Source organism: Penicillium macrosclerotiorum (assembly GCF_028827735.1).
Source record: "Penicillium macrosclerotiorum strain IBT 26536 chromosome Unknown utg000003l_segment0_segment0, whole genome shotgun sequence".
Taxonomy (NCBI): Eukaryota; Fungi; Ascomycota; class Eurotiomycetes; order Eurotiales; family Aspergillaceae; genus Penicillium; species Penicillium macrosclerotiorum.
Window position 1 is genome coordinate 1,710,553 of NW_026643083.1, and position 18,890 is coordinate 1,729,442.

The 18,890-nt window shown below is 47.9% G+C and overlaps 6 protein-coding genes across 6 annotated transcripts; 3 read left to right on the top strand and 3 right to left on the bottom strand.

Annotated features, from left to right (window-relative positions):
• Positions 1 to 198: 198 nt before the first annotated feature.
• On the top strand, positions 199 to 5,650 carry N7462_003515 (putative SNF2 family helicase/ATPase; the record flags this gene model as incomplete). Its single annotated transcript, XM_057075241.1, has 2 exons — positions 199 to 2,807; positions 2,881 to 5,650. The coding sequence occupies 2 exons, from the start codon at positions 199 to 201 to the stop codon at positions 5,648 to 5,650; spliced, it is 5,379 nt and encodes a 1,792-aa protein (XP_056934746.1).
• Positions 5,651 to 6,547: 897 nt separating this feature from the next.
• N7462_003516 (fungal specific transcription factor domain-containing protein) lies at positions 6,548 to 8,027 on the top strand (the record flags this gene model as incomplete). The annotated part of the gene is made up of 3 exons (XM_057075242.1): positions 6,548 to 7,006; positions 7,062 to 7,772; positions 7,842 to 8,027. The coding sequence occupies 3 exons, from the start codon at positions 6,548 to 6,550 to the stop codon at positions 8,025 to 8,027; spliced, it is 1,356 nt and encodes a 451-aa protein (XP_056934747.1).
• A 166-nt stretch (positions 8,028 to 8,193) lies between these two features.
• On the bottom strand, positions 8,194 to 9,489 carry N7462_003517 (NAD(P)/FAD-dependent oxidoreductase; the record flags this gene model as incomplete). The annotated part of the gene is made up of 1 exon (XM_057075243.1): positions 8,194 to 9,489. The coding sequence occupies one exon, from the start codon at positions 9,487 to 9,489 to the stop codon at positions 8,194 to 8,196; it is 1,296 nt and encodes a 431-aa protein (XP_056934748.1).
• An 817-nt stretch (positions 9,490 to 10,306) lies between these two features.
• Positions 10,307 to 11,854, bottom strand: N7462_003518 (uncharacterized protein; the record flags this gene model as incomplete). The annotated part of the gene is made up of 1 exon (XM_057075244.1): positions 10,307 to 11,854. One exon carries the CDS (start codon positions 11,852 to 11,854, stop codon positions 10,307 to 10,309), a length of 1,548 nt encoding a protein of 515 aa, XP_056934749.1.
• A 395-nt stretch (positions 11,855 to 12,249) lies between these two features.
• Positions 12,250 to 16,573, top strand: N7462_003519 (uncharacterized protein; the record flags this gene model as incomplete). Its single annotated transcript, XM_057075245.1, has 7 exons — positions 12,250 to 12,295; positions 12,393 to 13,248; positions 13,308 to 13,406; positions 13,459 to 14,888; positions 14,951 to 15,136; positions 15,190 to 16,396; positions 16,447 to 16,573. The coding sequence occupies 7 exons, from the start codon at positions 12,250 to 12,252 to the stop codon at positions 16,571 to 16,573; spliced, it is 3,951 nt and encodes a 1,316-aa protein (XP_056934750.1).
• A 348-nt stretch (positions 16,574 to 16,921) lies between these two features.
• N7462_003520 (sialidase family protein) lies at positions 16,922 to 18,218 on the bottom strand (the record flags this gene model as incomplete). Its single annotated transcript, XM_057075246.1, has 4 exons — positions 16,922 to 17,353; positions 17,409 to 17,457; positions 17,515 to 17,631; positions 17,683 to 18,218. 4 exons carry the CDS (start codon positions 18,216 to 18,218, stop codon positions 16,922 to 16,924), a joined length of 1,134 nt encoding a protein of 377 aa, XP_056934751.1.
• Between the last annotated feature and the right edge of the window lie 672 nt (positions 18,219 to 18,890).

Below are 18,890 nucleotides of genomic sequence, written 5' to 3' on the forward strand. Positions count from 1 at the left end.
TAATCCATATTTATCCTTCCCAAAAGTCTGGTATTATCTCTCCTAACTACTTACTCACCTTGCTGTCCCATCCACAACCACAAACTTGGCCATAACGAGGCGAGTTTCCGAATGGGGGCCAGGACCTGGTGAGTTTAGCAATGCACTGAGTTGAATGCTGCGATAAATACTGACAACCTAGGCCCCCAAAAATGAACAATGGTCATCAGTGATAATGATCCAATTGATTGGGACGTCGATGAAATAGTGGCTTTCCTCTGTGACCCCGTGTCAGCACCTTGGGCAGCGTCTGCGAATTCCTTACGCCCTAATCTTGTCGAGCTTGAACAAGCTCTTCGTGAAAATTTCATTAATGGAGAGGTACTCTTGTATCACGTGGACAAAGATTCCCTCAAGGATGACTTGCAAATCAAAGCGCTAGGCCATCGTAGCAGCGTTTTGAGGGCCGTTGACTGGCTGCGAGCCAAATCTGCAAAATATCGCATGTCCATGGACAAGTCTCAAGAGGCTGACAACATATTTTTCCATGAACCGACCCGATCACCGTCTCATAGAACTGCTGCCACTGCTTCATTGGAACCACCGAGTCGAGTTTCGGCCCAATCACCTCAAGTGACCGCCCCTTCAACCAAAGGCTCAAAGCCAATTCAGCGAGTGGCTCCGATTCAAATAAATTCAATCCCTAGACATGGTAGCAGCAACGAAGCCCATCCACGCCAGGCTAATTCAGCAATTTTCGTCACCGAAGATAAGTCTAGTGAGCTGACGTCTCAAGAGAATGCCTTCTATGACAGACTGCTTCAGAAGTATCAGGTCGAGGATGATCAACCTCTCCCGGGATATGGAGAGTCTGGCTCAGAAGGTGAATTTGATGCCGTGACTTGGGAAGAAATTCTCGAAGAGAACCCAATGCTCAAAGACCCTTATCTGGTTCACAACCCCCTCCCTCTCGAGGAGCGGAAATCTGTCCTGTCGAGATATATCGAGGAACAAAATCAGAAGTGGCGAATCAATTATCTGCCTCGAGAAGCACCCTATGCCCGAGAGCTATGGCTCCAGACCCGGGACCAAGCCGTTCTTGAGGCATATAACCGTGACTGTTCCGACCACCTTCGTAATCTCGAGGGCCGGTTGAAAAAGCTTAAAGAGGCAATAATATCGGTCGAACACAGATCAAAAATCCCTTTCCAGAAGGCATGTGGCAGCCTCGATACCACCCTCAACCAAATATTTCATGAAAGGTGGAAACTGTCTGTCATGGCGCTTGCGCTGTGTCCGCGTTCCGTGTCTCATCCACCTAAAGCCCCAAGGCCTCGGAAAGAGCCCCCTGATGACGACGACGACGACGACGATGATGATGCAGAAGAAGAGTCGCTCGGGTCTGATACAGAAACTGCCTCCGAGCAATCATTAACCACTGACAGCGATGTTCGATCCGGCGATGATTCATCAGAGGAGTTTCTAACCGAGAAAGTAAAAAGCCAGCCTTGGTTGGCCGTTTTTCAATCATCTTCGAGCGATGACAGTGAGACTGATCTACATTCCAACAAGCGGCGCCGAGTCCTTGACAGTGAAAAGCAAGACGTGGCCAAAAGCAGACGACATACACATGGCCATGGCCCTTTCATGGATCTTGAAGATGTCGATGTTGATACCATTGAGTCTCTAGACACAAATTCGAACCTGCCTTCAGAGGCGCCGGAACCCAGCTCTCACAGGGCAGTTGAATTATCAATTGAGACACCTCCTCTCAACCCAACCCAAACAGATATCCGAGATTCTGACGTACCGGACGATATGCTGGTAAAAACTCCTCCGTTGAATCCGACCCATCTAATGCGCGTGAGGCAGGCAATGCCAAAGCTCAACCTGTCCCAGTGCTCCGCAACGCGAAACAACAAAAGTCATTCGCCCCCACCCCAGAACCATGGTATCAACACCCCAGCACCAGCCGACGACGATATCGAATTATTTGATAGGATGGGAAATATGTCTTGGAAGGAAATTGAGACCAGCAAAAATGGCATGCACCTATTGGCCAAACTTCTCATGACTCTGAAGTCTCACGAGATCAAAGAATATCGTGTTTTCTTGCACGATATGGTAGAACCGGAGTACAGAAACATCGTTGAGGAGGCGCTGTACGCGATGGTTAGCAACGACCGATCCTTACAAGATAGAGACAAGGACGAAAGCGCGCTGATTATGCGACTGGCGGCTATGTTTATGTCCTGGTACCACTGTATCCAGTTGAAGCCCGCGGGGGTTGGAAGTGGCTTGCTTGAAAGGACCATTGACGCAATTGAAGATGAAGGAATGTTTCTGAAGTTCTTCAGGAGGCTCAAGAGGCTACATTTAGCTTACGAAGTGTGGTATACTGCCCAAGGATTCCCAAGCGATGACGATGAAGAGGACGGGACTCATAGCTCTCCTAGTGGTGATATCAGCTCCATGAACAAGCCCCAAAAACGAAAAAAGAAAGGGAAAGGGTCTAAAATCAAAACAAGCGGTGCGAGACCACTCAGCAATATGCAGAGAGAGGCCCAAGAGCGGCAGGCAAGACAAGAAAGAGCCAGAGACCGTCTCCTTCGTGAGCGAGAACTACAAGGCCTGAGTACAAGCGACCCAGATGGCCAAGCTGTTACCTTCAAAGAGCCTGTCATTTATCTCCATCCGCATCTTGGGAAGTTTGTGAAGCCACATCAACTAGCAGGTATTCAGTTCATGTGGAGAGAGCTGATCGAAGCCAATAATCAGCAAGGTTGTCTGCTTGCTCATGTCATGGGGCTAGGCAAGACTTTTCAGGTGTAAGTTGGTGGGTTTGGAATGGCCATGAGACATTTTGAAAATTCTTTGGCCTATTCACTAACTCCTCTATAGGATAGCCCTGTTGGCCACTATTGCTGCATGTGCTGCCTCAAATAACCCGCAGATCCGAGCACAGGTGCCAGAAAAGTTCCATCGCCCCCAGTTCTTAATCTTATGTCCGTCCTCAGTGGTGCAAAATTGGACAGATGAGTTCGTTCTCTGGCTTCCAGAAGGTCATCACCTTGGACCAATCAGAGAGATCATCTCTCGTGGGAAACAGCTTGAGATGAATGGAAGAATTGACACAATCAAAGCCTGGAACGAAGAAGGTGGCATTCTCATTATGAGTTACGAGATGCTGCGGATACTTATTCTCAACAAATCAACAAAAATTGGCACTTGTCTTGACCCATTGGAACATACAATGATTCAAGACTGCCTGTTGTCAGGCCCCAATATTATCGTTGCAGATGAAGCCCACAAGCTGAAGGGCGAGAGGTCTGCCATTTCTCAGGTTGCCTCCCGATTCAAATCTACAAGCCGCATTGCTTTAACTGGTTCGCCTCTTGCAAACCACCTCTCAGAGTATTTTCAGATGGTGGAGTGGGTTGCAAGGGGTTATTTGGAAGATCTGACAACTTTCAAACGGAAATTCGTTGAGCCTATTCAAGCTGGGTCTTACATTGACAGTACTATGATGCAACAGAGAGAAAGTTTGAAATCTTTGCAGCTCCTCAATGGAATCTTGCAGCCGAAGGTTCTCCGCGCAGATACTTCGGTGATCGCATCAGACTTGCCGTCAAAAACGGAATTCGTGCTTGTCGTCCCTTTGACTGGTCTACAAAAAGAGGCTTACAATCTTTTCGTGGAGAGTACACTATCGGGTAGCGCAGATATCAGCACCAAATTATGGTCCTGGCTTGCGATTTTGCAGCTTTGCTGTAACCATCCGTATCCTTTTCGCGAGAAACTCTTTGATCGGTTGAAAATCCCTGAGGATTCAGACGGCCAGTCTGTGCTTCCACAGTCCATACAAGATGCCGGGCTCCCAAGAGATTTGTTTTCCAAAATGGAAGAGCTTTTCAACCAGTTTCCCAACCTCAAAATGGCCAGCTTATCCAATCGAATTCTTCTGCTGGATGAAATTCTAGACCGCTCGATCAGGTCTGGGGATAAGGTACTGATATTTACTCAAAGCCTTCCTACAATGGACTATCTAGACTTCTTTTTGAGAAAAGGCACACGCAAGTATCGACGTATCGATGGCTCCATGTTGGGACCTAACCGTCAGATCGCAACCAAAAACTTTAACACCAATTCGGATGAAGAAATTCTCCTCATTTCAACCCGCGCCGGTGGTGTGGGCTTGAATATGTTTGGGGCAAATCGCGTTATCATCTTTGATTTCCTGTTCAACCCTATGTGGGAAGAACAGGCTATCGGACGTGCTTACCGGCTTGGTCAAAAGAAGCCAGTCTATGTTTATCGGTTCATCGCCGGTGGCACATTCGAAGAGCTCATTTTCAACCAGGCGAAATTCAAAAGAGAACTTGCGGTTCGCGTGGTTGACAAGAAGACTGTCGTGCGCCAGAGCACACGTAACACGCACACAAAGTATCTCTTTCCTGTGAAAGACGTCGAGAAGGATCAAGATTGTGATGTTCTTGGGAAGGATCCAAAGGTGCTGGACAGAATCCTAGCTAGAGACGGCAATGAGATTGTTCTCAGGGCGACATTGTCCCACATTCAGGACAATGAAAACGATCGCTTGACCGAGGAAGAAAGCCGCCTTGTTGAAGATGAGCTCAAATGCGAGCGGCTCAAGCGCTCCAATCGCAGAGCATACGATGCTGAGATGACGAGACGACACCTTGCAGATCAAGTTCGATTCCAACAGGAGATGGCTCAGAATAAAATGAAGTGGGGATTTCAAAGAATGCCACAGGGGCCAACTTTGATTCAAAACCAGTCAAATTTCCCGCAGGATTACCAAATTTCTCATGCAGGAGATGATCAGAGCGCCGGTGTACCAGCACTATATGCCGATTCATATGATGCCAGTCCGATGGGTGGATCGACGAGTCAGATGTCATCAGGTTATGAGACTCCCAATTTTGACCAATCTCAGCCGCAGTCGCAGAGCTACCATCCAAGTTCAACGTCTTTGCTGCGTGATATTTTCCCTGAGATGTCAGCATCTGATTCCACATATTATGCACCCAGCTCCACCTCCGTGAGCCAAAAACCTCGCCACATTCCTTCTGACCTGCCTTCACTGGAACCCAATTCTATAGATGCCACCTACGTTAACCTGGTGGACGAGGTCTCCGATCCTATTCTTCACACACCAGGAATGCCACAGACAGCCTCGATGATGCCATGTACTAGCTCAACTGCTGCAGTTGCTCCTTCTCAGACCACTCAACCACAGACTGGTCTAGACGGCACAGATGACGTGGAATATTCTGGTCAGGGGACTTTGATGCTGAAGGGCCAGGAAAGCTCCGCTCAGTTGCCTCCGGATAAACTGCCCAAGGGAATCAGTCACAAGCAAACCACATCTACAGCGAATATTTCCCAAGACAAACCCGATGGCTCTGACTCCCAAAAGCCCATTGATAACAGCCAAGCCAATATCTTGATTCCCAGCGTTGAAAATACGCAGGTTTCCGACCCAGTTCCAGTCTGCCAAGCTGGCCCTGGCACTGGCCAAAACAAATCTTCGGACCCCTCCATCGAAAACATGCAGGTCTCTGGTCCAATTCCAGCAAGTCCCACCGATCTGATAGAGCTCTTGCGTACGCCCTCATCTGTTGCTATGGATATCAGCGATGGAGATTGACAAGCCGCAGCAAACATCGTTTGCCTTGCATGTTCCCAATTCTCCAACATCAGTCCACCATGTGCTTCTTATTTTCTTTTCTTTATTTCTTTTCTACCCTTTTTAACTCCGGTGTATTAGTGATACCCCTATGCGACGTTTGCTTCATTTTTTTTTTTTTTTCGAATTGCTCTATTCTTATGGCCTGCTTTGCATAATTTCGGACTCTGCCGATGTGATGAGTCTGGTCTCATGATTTTCCTATCCATATTTTATTTAACCTGCATTAATCAAATTGTGTGAAAAATACAACTGATCCTAAAAGTCCCTGCATAAGACTAGAAGACTAGAGGAGGATGCTCGAACAATGCCCATTAAGAGAGTTTGGGCTTTTTACTGTAAGTGGGTCAAGTTAGGTACTACTGCACGCTCGTGGAGTCGCTTATCTTTCCCTTATCTTCCCCGCAAACCCAGTCCGTTGGCTTAGCCTCTTTGCCCCGACCATTGCTCATCCATTTTTTCCCCGAGCATGCATAATGCACTATGGCTGCCATTTCAAGAGCTCGAACAGGCTGCTGGACATGCCGTGCCCGCCGAATAAAGTGTGATGGTAATCATTCAAGATCCCTGCCGGCGTTATATCGCTATTCCCTTGCCAGTAGTTCTAACTAGGATTTTCCAGAAACACACCCCATCTGCCGCCGATGTGCCCGTAGCAATAGTCCCTGTGGATATGGAATTCGCCTTGTTTGGCAGGAAGAGTCGATAGCACGTGGGGTATGCCATGGTCGGGTTGGAGTTTGGTCGAAGCGAGGCGATGCAGACCGAAGACGAGACTGCAATGCCCGTCAGGGGTCAAACGCGAAGAGCCAGCCGATTCGAGCTCCAGGGAAGGCGAAATGCACTTCAAGAGTATGGATGTTCTTGAATACAACTACTACCGACCTTGAGATTCATTTTAACAGCGTCGGGACCAAGATTGATCGATTAGCTGCGACCTCTCCAAGAGCCGGACTGCTGTCGCCGTCCCTGAGCGTGATTCCAAGGAGTGGCCAACGACCAGAATATGATCCCGTTCTCATGTCATATTTTGAGCACGTAATTTGTAGCAGTTCCACTCTGGTGGACAATGCTCACTATAATCCTTATCGGTACCTCATTCTACCTATGGCTCTGGAGTCCGAGGGACTATACCATGCCACTCTGGCCATTGCTGCGAATACACTTCGACTGTCCGATCCACGGTACAGACTTCCAGCCTTAGAGCATCATCATCTTGCGCTCAGTCACCTCAGAGGTCTCTTAAACTATGATACTTGGGAAGAGAAAGAGCTGGACGAGATGTTAGGGCTGGTTCTTATGTTATGTTGGTTTGATGTAAGGCACCACCTCACCATGCTCCAAAATGTTTCATAATACTGACCTGAATCAGATTTCAGATAATAGTCGACCATCATGGGTGACACATCTAAATGGATTTCAAGATTTGATCCGCACTCGACAAAATCGTCCAGGTCGCTCTGATCATAGCAAGGAGCTATCAAGCTTCTTCAATCGTTACTTTGCCTTCCATCTCGTTCTTGCCCGTACAGCTTTCAAGGTCAATCCCGAGACCTGCCAGGCATATGTTCTGCCAGATACCCTACTCGAGACTCCTGACACAATTGACCCGTATATGGGATTCAGCCCTTCGCTTCTCCTTTTGATCAACCAGGTGACCGAACTAGCCGGGCATAATGAACGAGATCAACAAGTCATGGGCGCTCAAAGAGTTTATGATCTGAAACGCCGCCTAGAAGAAATTCAACAGAAGCTCCCATCGGAACAAATTGACCCTGATACCGAGTGTGCCTCGATAGCAGAAGCCAATAGACTCGGAGCGCTCCTTCTTCTACATGAGACCTGCTCATCAAAGGCGGGTTCAGCCAGCTCGACCCAGCTCCCCTCCCTGGATTCCAAAGAAAAGAGCCAATACGTGGATCAGATACTCAAGCTCATACTAACCAAAAAATCAAACATGATGCGCACTGCTGTCCTGCCACTATGGCCATTGTTTCTCGCGGGGTGCTGTGCACGTGAGGAAGAAGAGAGGGTCATTGTGTTACAGTTATTTGGAGAGCTAGAAAGCATCCGTCGGTTTGGGGTAAGTTCCTTCTTCTTGGTTGCTGGTCGTCAAATCCAAGGGAGATAAATAACTAATCTAAATCACTAGAACATAACACCTGCAATGGAAGTTGTTGAAATGGTTTGGCGGCAGCAAGACCTGGCGGGGTCAGATGATAGAAGGCCCCAGAAGAATGGAAGTCCGGATCTAGAAAATGATCCTCTGCAAGGTGCCCGTTTTGCATGGGAGCATGCGATGGCGATGTTAGGTGATTGGAAAGTAAGCTTGACATGATTATTTTGCATTTATATCAATATTCCTGGCAGGCATCAATAAGTCTGCGGCACAAATATAAAAACCAAAGCCAATGGAAGCTATATATCTCTTTAAGATTCGTCTCTTGGGATAATAATTTAGAGCAATATCAAACATTACAGGCTCCGACCTTTTTTGAGCATGGTTACAGTTTAGAATTAGGGAGTTTCTCACGGAGCTGTCTCCCCCTCCACCCAGTAAGATCATCCAACTCCAGCTCAGGATCCATGTGGGCAAGATTCTTCGCCGACATCTCTTGTCCAGCACGCCACTGCCACTTACTCGCAATGGCAGGTTCGAGTTTCCCTTCCAGCATATCTGCCACATATTTTCCAATGACGGGAAGGAATTTGAATCCATGAGCAGATCCACCAGCAGCAACAAATAGCTGCTGATGAATTGGGTGAGGCGTCACAAGAAAGTGCCGGTCAACAGTATCGGCATCCCAGCACAGACGAGTGTAGCAAAATGGTCGATCTGCAAATTCAGGTAGAACTCGGCGTAGGTTACGACGCATAGTGGCCTCGATTTCGAGGGGAAGGCCATCTTTCGGTGCTTGTAAAAATGTGTGTGGAATCGAGGTCGTAATACCGGAGCTGGTGTCGGTCCGCATGTTGGTGATAAATTGGCTGTGTGCCATCTTGAAGATTCCATCCGCTTGAGGAGGGAAGAAATACCCCAGCTCAAGGTTGTCCATAATCGGCATTGTCGAATAATATTTTGTCTCGGTGGCATCGAGCTGAATATGTGCCACACTATGGCCCTTCGCCATCAGTTGACCTTGGAGGTCTAGTAATGATGGTGTCCATGATCCAGCTGCAAGAATGACTTTGTCGGCCTCATGCCTAATGCCATCTGCTGTGATGACACCTTTACACTCGTTGGAAATCTCATCCAGGATTAATTGTCGAACATAGCCTTGAACACCCGAGATATAATCGACGCCATTCTTTTGTGCGGCCCTAGCCATCGACTCCAAAGCTTGGCCTGCAGCCGCCCAGCCAGCGGTCGGATTCCAGACGTTCATATTCCAACCATCAAGCTTCCCCGTCACCACAGGAAAACGTGAGCGGACCTCATCGCAAGTGAGTATCTCTATGCCCTGGACGCCGAGATTCTTGCATGTCTCAATGGAGCCCTCAACAAATGGCAGCGACAAGTTGGCGGCACTCAGAATCCAGCCGGGAACATGGTATAGTCCGCTGAACATCGGCCATGACCGCCATGCAGCAATCGACTCGATTCCTAGGCGCGCATATAACGGCTCATTATAATCACTTCGGATGATCTTGCTGATATCGGTCGAAGCAGCCTCACAGGACGGTGGGGGATACCGGTCCAGCACACGGATGGACTTGTAGCCACGTTCCGAGAGGTGATAAGCTGTCGAAGTGCCGAAGCACCCACCGCCGACAATAAGAATTCTTGTGTCCTGGTCCATTGTCTTATCTCAACCGGGACTCCTGTCTGTTTAATTGAATCGTCACCGGAGTCGCGGCACAAACATCTATTTATTGCGACATTTTGACGCCTCGGGGCTCGTTCTGAGCTTCCTCGAGCGCGCAGCGAGGAATATCAGCAGCAATCCACTCTCATCCAGGACATGTGGAGACATACATCTCGGAGATCTAGTGTCATTCGGTCCGACCTTCACTTGATCCCTTGATAACGCAGATAAGACGTGGGCGATGTCGGTGACACTCCGAGGTGAAGTTCGTTCCGACCTTCCCAATGATGTTTCTTCCCCGCATTACCAAAACGCCCCCCTGTCCCCATTCATTCCCGTGACACGCCACAAGATTATTGCCAAAAACTTACGCGTTTGAAAGCAATAAGTCCAATAGTCAATGTAGTGTAATCCTGTAGAGGCTTGTGAAAATGGGATATAATGGATGTCTAACTAACTAAGCTCGCTGGCAGGGAGTATTGACCATCCACTACCACGTTGACTAGAGTGTTACGACATAGGGTTATGTGGGTCTCCGCCTTATTTGGCGGCATCTTTCTCTCGACAAGAATAGCTTGGTAGATAGTTCAAAGACGATGGAGAATATTTGTTCATATTAAGGGGCAGCCGGTTGTACAATCTACTTTATATGGATTACAGTACTTTTACATTGCGCATATGGAGTACAAATGGCATATGGTGATATGGAGCTGGCAGCGCTCATAAGAAGTATATTCATGGAAATGAATACTAGCAACTCCCAGGCTAATGCACTAGCTAAAATATATTTTATCTGTATAGAAAGCATAGCCTAGTATGTATACCTGAAGCCATGTTTTTCGTGATCCGTTTGGTCTGAGAATGCACCCTCGGATAGTTCAGTACGGGACTGCGGCCCTTCCTTTCTGTCACGGCGGGTGTTCTCCCATCGGCATAGAACTCCATATGCAATGATAGATGCCATTGCCACGACTAGACAAGCGAGTAGGCCCTCATAGCCTCGCGAATACGAAGGAGCTTCTTCCGAGCGAAAGACCTGAGGGCCAATGATGTTGCCGGTGCAGTAAGCTAGGAAGAATATGGCGTTCATGGTCAACTTCTTAGAATGACCACTAGTATTAGCCATTGGAAGGGATGTAGAAAGAACATAGGGTGCCCAGTAGGTGTAGAAGACGTAGTATGCTGCCAGCAAGCCATGTTGGTTCTCTCGAGGCAACTTCCACATTAAAATTGCACAGACCATTGGTACCAGGTCCGCCAGAGCAATAATCGCGCATCGAGAATTCTGGACATTGGCAGCGATGAAGCCTAATAGAATTTGCCAAACAGTTGCCAGTACACCGGTTGGAATGCCCAGCACCGTGGTGACCAAGTTTGAATAGCCCAACCCAGTCACAATGATAGCGGAGAAAGTAACCAGGCCGCCATTCGGAATGTTTTGAGCTAGAGAGAACAATGCTAACAGCCACGTCTTGGGATCAAGTAAGCATTCGCGTACTTGATACCATTTGATGGTTTTGTCCTCCATTCCGGTATTGTTGTTCTTCACACGCTCAAGGCATACAAATCTCTCGCGATCGGAGAAATACCAACACTGGACGGGCGAGTCGGGTAAAAAGACGTAGAGTATTGCGGCCCAGATGAGAGAAAATCCACCCAGCACCAGAAAGAGCAGTCGCCAAGGTGCCACGCTAGTATTTGTCTGGCCGATCCCATAGCTGACAAGACCCGAGAACACAGATGACAGCTGATTGAACCAGAATGCAACCCGGAGTGGCTGCTCGCTGGTTTTCCACCACATCACAGTCAGGATGCTGGAAATGGGAAAAACGGAAGCCTCAAGCATGCCCATTAAGAACCGAACGGTGGCCAAACCTGCAAAATTCTGCGTCGCCGCTGTGCAAAGCATCAACACAGCCCATCCAGATACCATCCCCACATAGAGCTTGGCGACTGGGAGTCGCTGAATGAGGAGTGCAGCAGGATATTCGAAGGCCAGATACCCGAAATAGAAGATCGATCCCACCCATGAATATTGGTTGCCAGTCAGATGGGTGTCCGTTTTCATGCCGTAGATTGCAGCATTAGATATAATGACTTTATCGATCGCAGCCAAGACGACTGTAACCATGATGAGTGGGATCAGAATGAGGTCGATCTTCCATAAAACGCGTCGAGCCTCGCTTTCCGAAATGGGCGTCACTGCAATAGCAGGGTCGAGTCGTGCGAGGAATTGTGCCGCGACATCTCTCCCACGGTCTCCATTTATTGCGTCTATGATATCTCCGGATTCATACTTCTCCTGGTCCGGAGGAGGCTGGATATCTGGTGTGGGAGCTCTTTTCTCGTCCGGCGTCATCTTAAAATGGAAATCAATGGTTGAAAACAGATGGCAGAATACAGTCAATACGAATTAAAATGGGTATTGTGATCCAGAGAACAGTGTCAATTGGTGACTTTTATAGAAACCCCCGAGGGAACGGGGGACTCTTGACCCGATACTCTGGGTTATCTCGATTTAGGGTTTGCGGTAGGGGAAGGTCGGAGCGAGATAAGACACCTTCTCCAGACTATCCGCTCATCCAAGTTCGGAGGACCCGGTTCAACCCCAACGAGCCTGTCGGAGCAAACCACACAAGATTGCTAGCAGCAAAATCGTTCCGACCTGCTAGTAATAAACTCCGTGCAAGCATAAAAGCTGGCCTTGGCCCGCGCTCCCTCATGCTGCATCAATCACATCAATCAAATCGCACCATGTCTCCTCATAGGGCGGATGGGCAAAATATCAAAATCGCCATCGGTCAGTTTAGTCAAACATTTTCTTATGAACGATGAAATGGAACAAACATGGAAACCTGCCAACCTCATTCTTTGCGCACTCTGCTAACTGATACAAGATCGTGGTGGTACCTTCACCGATTGTCTAGGTATTATTGAAGGTCGTGACGAGGAAATCGTTGTCAAACTGCTTTCACAGGATCCTGCCAACTATGCAGATGCCCCCATAGAGGGCATTCGTCGTATTCTCGAGCAGGCGACGGGCAAGTCTTTCCCTCGCGACCAGCAACTTACAACTGCCGACTTTCGCAACGTGAGTATTCGCATGGGTACGACTGTAGCCACAAATGCACTACTAGAGCGAAAGGGCGAGCGTCATGCTCTTCTGATCACCAAGGGATTCAAGGATGCTTTGCGTATTGGAACTCAGTCTCGACCAAAGCTATTTGCACTCAATATTCAACGTCCAGATGTCCTGTACGAAGATGTTGTGGAAATTGAGGAGCGTGTTACCGTAGAAGATTACCAGCAAAATCCCAACCCCGACAAAGAAAGCCTAACCAAGGCACTTCAATCTGATCCTTGTTTAAAACGCGGCGTCAGTGGCGAAGTGATTCGAATTCTAGAGCCTCTCGATGAGACGAGCACAAGGAAAAGCCTCAAAAAGTTATATGTTAAAGGCTATCGATCGATTGCGGTTTGCTTGGTACACTCATATACATTTCAAGAACATGAGTTGGTCATTGAAAGAATTGCAAAAGAAATTGGGTTCGAACAAATCTCATTGTCGAGTCAGCTGCTACCCATGATTAAAATGACCTCCCGGGGGGCATCAGCTACTGCAGACGCCTATTTAACGCCTGTTATCCAGCGTTATATCCAGGGGTTCCGATCCGGGTTTAAGGATGGACTACGCTCGGCTAATACACGTTGTGAATTTATGCAGAGCGATGGTGGTTTGGCCAATTTTGAGAAGTAAGTCACAGACCCATGAGAGATATTAAACGATTGAAATGTCTAATAGTACATCGTAGATTCACCGGCTTGCGAGCAATCCTGTCAGGTCCAGCTGGTGGTGTTGTAGGGTACGCAGGAACGTCTTTTGACGAAAATGACCGAACTCCAGTTATTGGGTAAGTGGCTCTAACTTCGACCACTGTTATTCACAGCTAACGAGATCATCAGATTTGATATGGGCGGTACCAGTACCGACGTGTCTCGTTATGATGGGAAGTTGGAGCATACATTTGAAAACACTATCTCCGGTGTCACAGTCATGGCACCCCAACTGGACATCAATACCGTCGCTGCAGGTGGTGGTAGCATTCTATTCTGGCGCCACGGATTATTCGTTGTTGGCCCTGAGTCTGCCGGCGCCCATCCAGGGCCTGCTTGCTACCGCAAAGGTGGTCCTTTGACAGTAACAGATGCCAATCTGTTCCTTGGGCGTCTTTTGCCGGAATACTTTCCTCGGATTTTTGGACCTAACGAAAACGAACCGCTTGATGTTGAAATCACTCGTCGGAAGTTTACTGAGCTGGCTGATCAAATAAACACCGAAACGGGACAGAAGAAGTCTCCTGAGGAGATTGCTTTGGGATTCATTCAGGTCGCGAATGAATCCATGGCAAAGCCTATTCGTGCCCTGACCGAGGCTCGTGGATACGATACTTCTGCCCACAACTTGGCTTGTTTCGGCGGAGCAGGAGGGCAACATGCCTGTGCTATTGCGTCCTCTTTATCCATTGGAACAGTGATTATCCATCGATATTCCTCGATTTTGTCGGCATATGGTATGGCTCTTGCCGACGTTGTCCATGAGGCACAGGAGCCGGCATCTGGTGCTTTGGACCAAACAGCAATGGAAGCTATCGCTGAACGCATTATTTCGCTAAAGTCTAAAGTTACTGCAGCTCTAGAGAGTGATGGGATTGAGGAGGCCCAGATCAATCACGAAGTCTACCTTAACCTGCGCTACCAAGGTACTGATAACACCTTGATGGTACTGGAACCGTACCATGGAGACTTCATCGCCGAGTTTGTCAAAGAACATCAACGGGAATTCTCTTTCATATTCCCTGGTCGCAGCATTCTCGTTGAGGATATCCGTGTACGTGGAATTGGTAAGGCTACTTCTGCAACTCCAGAGGCGCCGCAGAAAGAGCTCAAATCAACGGCCAGCAAGCCCGTGGGGAGCGAAGAGCAGGCTGAGTTTTCATCTGTATACTTTGCCGGGGTTGGAAAAGTCACCACACCAGTCTTCTTTCTTGCAAACCTCCAGCCAGGGAGTTTCATTCAAGGCCCCGCAATGATCATCGACAATACCCAAACGATCGTTGTGGAGCCCAATGCAACAGCCAAAATTCTGTCGCGGCACGTTATCCTCAACGTGAAGTCATCAAAGAAAGAGGCTGATGATGCGACCGTTGTGGACCCTATTAAATTGTCCATCTTTGGCCATCGCTTCATGTCTGTTGCTGATCAGATGAGTCGCATGTTCCAAAAGACATCTGTATCGACAAACATCAAAGAACGTCTGGACTTTTCATGTGCTGTATTCTCACCTGACGGCAAGCTGGTTGCAAACGCTCCAAATGTGCCAGTTCATTTAGGAAGTATGTATTGCTTCAAAATACTTACATCAAATTTGGCTTTGATACTAACATACATTTTCAAGGTATGGAGTATTCTGTTCGATATCAGCATGAGCAATATGGGGGCGACTTGAAGCCCGGCGACCATATTCTAACCAACCACCCCCTTGCGGGCGGCACTCACCTTCCCGATATCACTATTATCACTCCAGTTTGGGATCAAGATGGCAAAGATATTATCTTCTACGTTGCATCTCGTGGTCATCATGGTGAGTCCAATATCCGAGGTCTCTCGCAAAGGTTTTGTTCTAACAAAGCGTAGCTGAAATTGGTGGTATTGCCCCTGGGTCTATGCCTTCAAACAGCAAGATGCTTTATGAAGAAGGCGCCATGACAATGGGCTTCAAAGTCGTTTCAGAAGGCCGTTTTGATGAAGAGATAGTTCAAAAATTCTTGTACGACGAACCAGCCGCTTACGCCGGTTGCAGCGGTACTCGTACCTACAATGACAATGTCTCCGATCTGAAAGCTGCAATTGCCGCAAATCATAAGGGTGCACAGCTTCTACAAGGCTTGGTCGCCGAGAACACCCTGGAAGTGGTCCATTTTTATATGGATGCGATCAAGCGCAATGCCGAAGTTGCTGTTCGAGAGCTGCTCAAGTCCATTGGGCGCCAAAATCCCGGTCAACCGCTCCGGTTTTCTGACTTTATGGATGACGGAACCGAAATAAAATTGGAGATTCGCATTGATCCTGAAACCGGGTCTGCCGATTTTGATTTCACGGGCACAGGCCGCGAGACATTCAACTGTCTCAACGCGCCGAAAGCCATTGCCCATTCAGCCATTATTTACAGTTTGCGGGCTCTGATTGACGTTGATATTCCTCTTAATCAGGGCTGTCTCGCTCCGGTAAATGTGATAATTCCACCTGGAACATTGCTGAACCCATCCGGTCACGCTGCTGTCTGCGCAGGAAATCCCATTACATCGCAGCGTATCACAGATGTCGTGCTTGGCGCTTTTGGAGCTTGTGCGGCTTCTCAGGGCTGTTGTAACATCATATCATTTGGCATGGGCGGCGTTGATCCTAGGACAGGCAGCGAAGTGCCTGGATTTGGTGTTGGCGAGACTATCTGCGGCGGATCAGGGGCAGGCCCATCCTGGAATGGCACCTCAGGAGTGCACGTCCATATGACGAATACGCGAATCACAGATGCTGAAGTCTATGAACTCAGGTATCCAGTAATATTGCGCCAATTTTCGATCCGAACTGGATCAGGTGGTCAGGGCCAATTCCGCGGTGGTGACGGTGTGATCCGAGAGTTGGAATTCCGAATGCCATTGTCGGTTTCGATGCTTAGTGAACGCCGAGTCTACCGACCATATGGATTGGAAGGAGGCGAGTCGGGCCAGGCCGGAATGAACTTGTATCTGAAGAAAGAGCTAGATGGGACTGAGAGAATGATCAACATTGGAGGGAAAATGGAACTTCAAGTCCAGCCAGGAGAGAGGGTTATCATTCATACGTGAGTCACGTACTTAAACTCTTCTGGACATGATTGCTAATTTTATTCAGACCCGGAGGTGGTGGCTGGGGCAAACCAATAGTTGACGGTGCACAATCATCCACGGCCTCCTTTGCTTCTTTCCAGGCGAGGGGTAGTGTTCATACATTTAACCAAACCGCCGAGGCAGCATCCTGAGGATCTAATGCAGACCTCATCAGTGGAACTTGAGATGAGATGATATTTTTGGCATTCTTCTCCCTCTGATTTAGTATTCTGTCTCAAATAAAGTTACTTCATGAATTCTACAGAATGATGGTTCATCTTCCTCGGCCTCTGTAGACGGCGAACATCGGCTGGTTCAAATCCACATTCACATATTCCCACATTTTGTATGAATTCTTGATAATTGATTGGATTGATATATCTATGTAATGATCTTCGCAAGAGGAACAGATGGATCAGGCATGCCATTGAGATTAAGTGAGGGGGAGCAAAATAATCAAATAGAAAACGGCCCCTTGGATATACTCTGAGCTTGCCGGTTTACAGGGAGTTCTTCAAATCCATCACACTCGCTGAGACTGTGTTAGTGGTTCCAGATAATACTCCGCCCCCATTGATCAATAGATATCTTCCATCTCCCTCTGAGAGCACCCGCAGTGATCGCGTGTAGCTGATTGATTCTGGAGAGGCGATCTCAGTCCATTCACCTTTGCCGAGCGCCTGATTAATAAAGAGCGTGCTCTGCGAACCGGAGCTAGCGATTATGGTGCCATATTTGCCCCCATAAGGTGTCCATACCACATATGGAGAAGAGGTCGGGACAGTGCCACTCGAAACGACTAGCTGATGGTGCTCGACCGAGGCAAAATCCTCTGGGTTTGATGACAAGCGGTAGTAAAGTGGGAAGGAGTAGGTAGATGTGTTGAAGAACGACCCATATTCATATATGTAAATATATTGCCCATTTGGAAGCTAATTATCATTAATTTCAATTGGAGTTCTGGAAATGGAAGGCGCTTTGACTAACCTTGGTCACAATGGGCATTCCAGGTCGGTCGGTATAAGTTGGATAGGCACTGTTTATATCGTCAGTAATCAACTAGGAAAGAGCGTATATAATTCTAGATTCTTACACATCGTCCACGACGGGACCCCACTTCTTCAAGTCAGTTGTGACTTGGTGCACCAGCTTTTGTCCATGGGTGGTATTCGCACGTTGATCTGAATAGTAGCAAATCAACTTGCCGTTGCTGTAAACTATATTAGCCACCACATAAATTGAAGAATTGATGCCGACCTACTGAGCAAGTAAATAGGGTTCCCAGACAGGCGTTAGTCCATTATTAGGCACTGCCTCTCCGCCAGCTGCAATGTGACTCAAAAACTTCCATGTCACGCCATCATCTTCTGACGCATATAGGTCAAGTTGAGTGGTGGAGAGATCGGTCGGGATGCTGTTTCCAGCAAGCAGCAGTGTGCCTGCTTTAAATGAACCAATGCGCTCTGGTAAGTAATAAAGGAACGGTTGGTACCGTAGCCCCAGGTGGTTTGCCGTATCTTGGACCTTTGAGATCTCCGACCAGGTCTTTCCGTAGTCTTTGGATCGATAGATGGGGAAATAGACTAGTGGGGGCTCTGGTGAGTAATTTTCCCATGTTGCAAGAAGATCACCATTTGGCAATTGCTCATTGCGGGCATAAAGAGTCCGCGGAATCGTATAGTCGGAAGGTGGAGCAAAGATGGTGATGTTGGTGAGTGGGGCAGGGGAGGAACGGGGAAGACTCGCTGCCGTGGCAGCCCCGATGAGGGTGAAGAAATGAGAGGCCGTAAATTTCATGGCGATCTCGATGGTTTGTAGTTTATAGTTCGGCCACGCGGGTTATCCATGAGCCTTACACACAGCAGTATGGCATTCTTATATAGTCCAGAAATTTTGATCAAATCATACATTCGATCAATATGATGCCAAGGGTTAGCTTCTTGGGCATCCCGCCGGGATTGTCCTGATTTTGGATCTGCGGGGAAATTTCCATCAATCGTCGCTTTGAATACCCATTATCCCCGCTAGCCTAAAATTGCACTAAAAGCAAAATAGTTTAGTCAAAGCCAGCGTCTTGGTGCAGATTACCTTTTCCTTCCTAGCTTTGAAAAGTAGTTAATGCTCTTCATCTCGGCTACTTGTGCCCAGCGCTTCATAGCGTCGATATGCCAACAACCACAATTATCGGCAATTCTTGCTCAATTTCGGGCGGGATCATGAATGACTCCGGAGCGGCGAAATATATGAAGAATATATCTAACCTGCTAGAAAAAGTAGGATCAGGTATTACACGTCCACCCCAGAAACAGTATGTTGTCTCCGGTATGGCCTTTTCTATGGGTACTTTTTTTATACTCGCAAGCCCCCTCGCTTCCGACCCAACAATTCTAGGATACTCCAATAATTAGTCTTTTGTGTCCCCAAGACTCTGCTAATAATCCGATTGCATTGTAATTTGATTGGTATAGA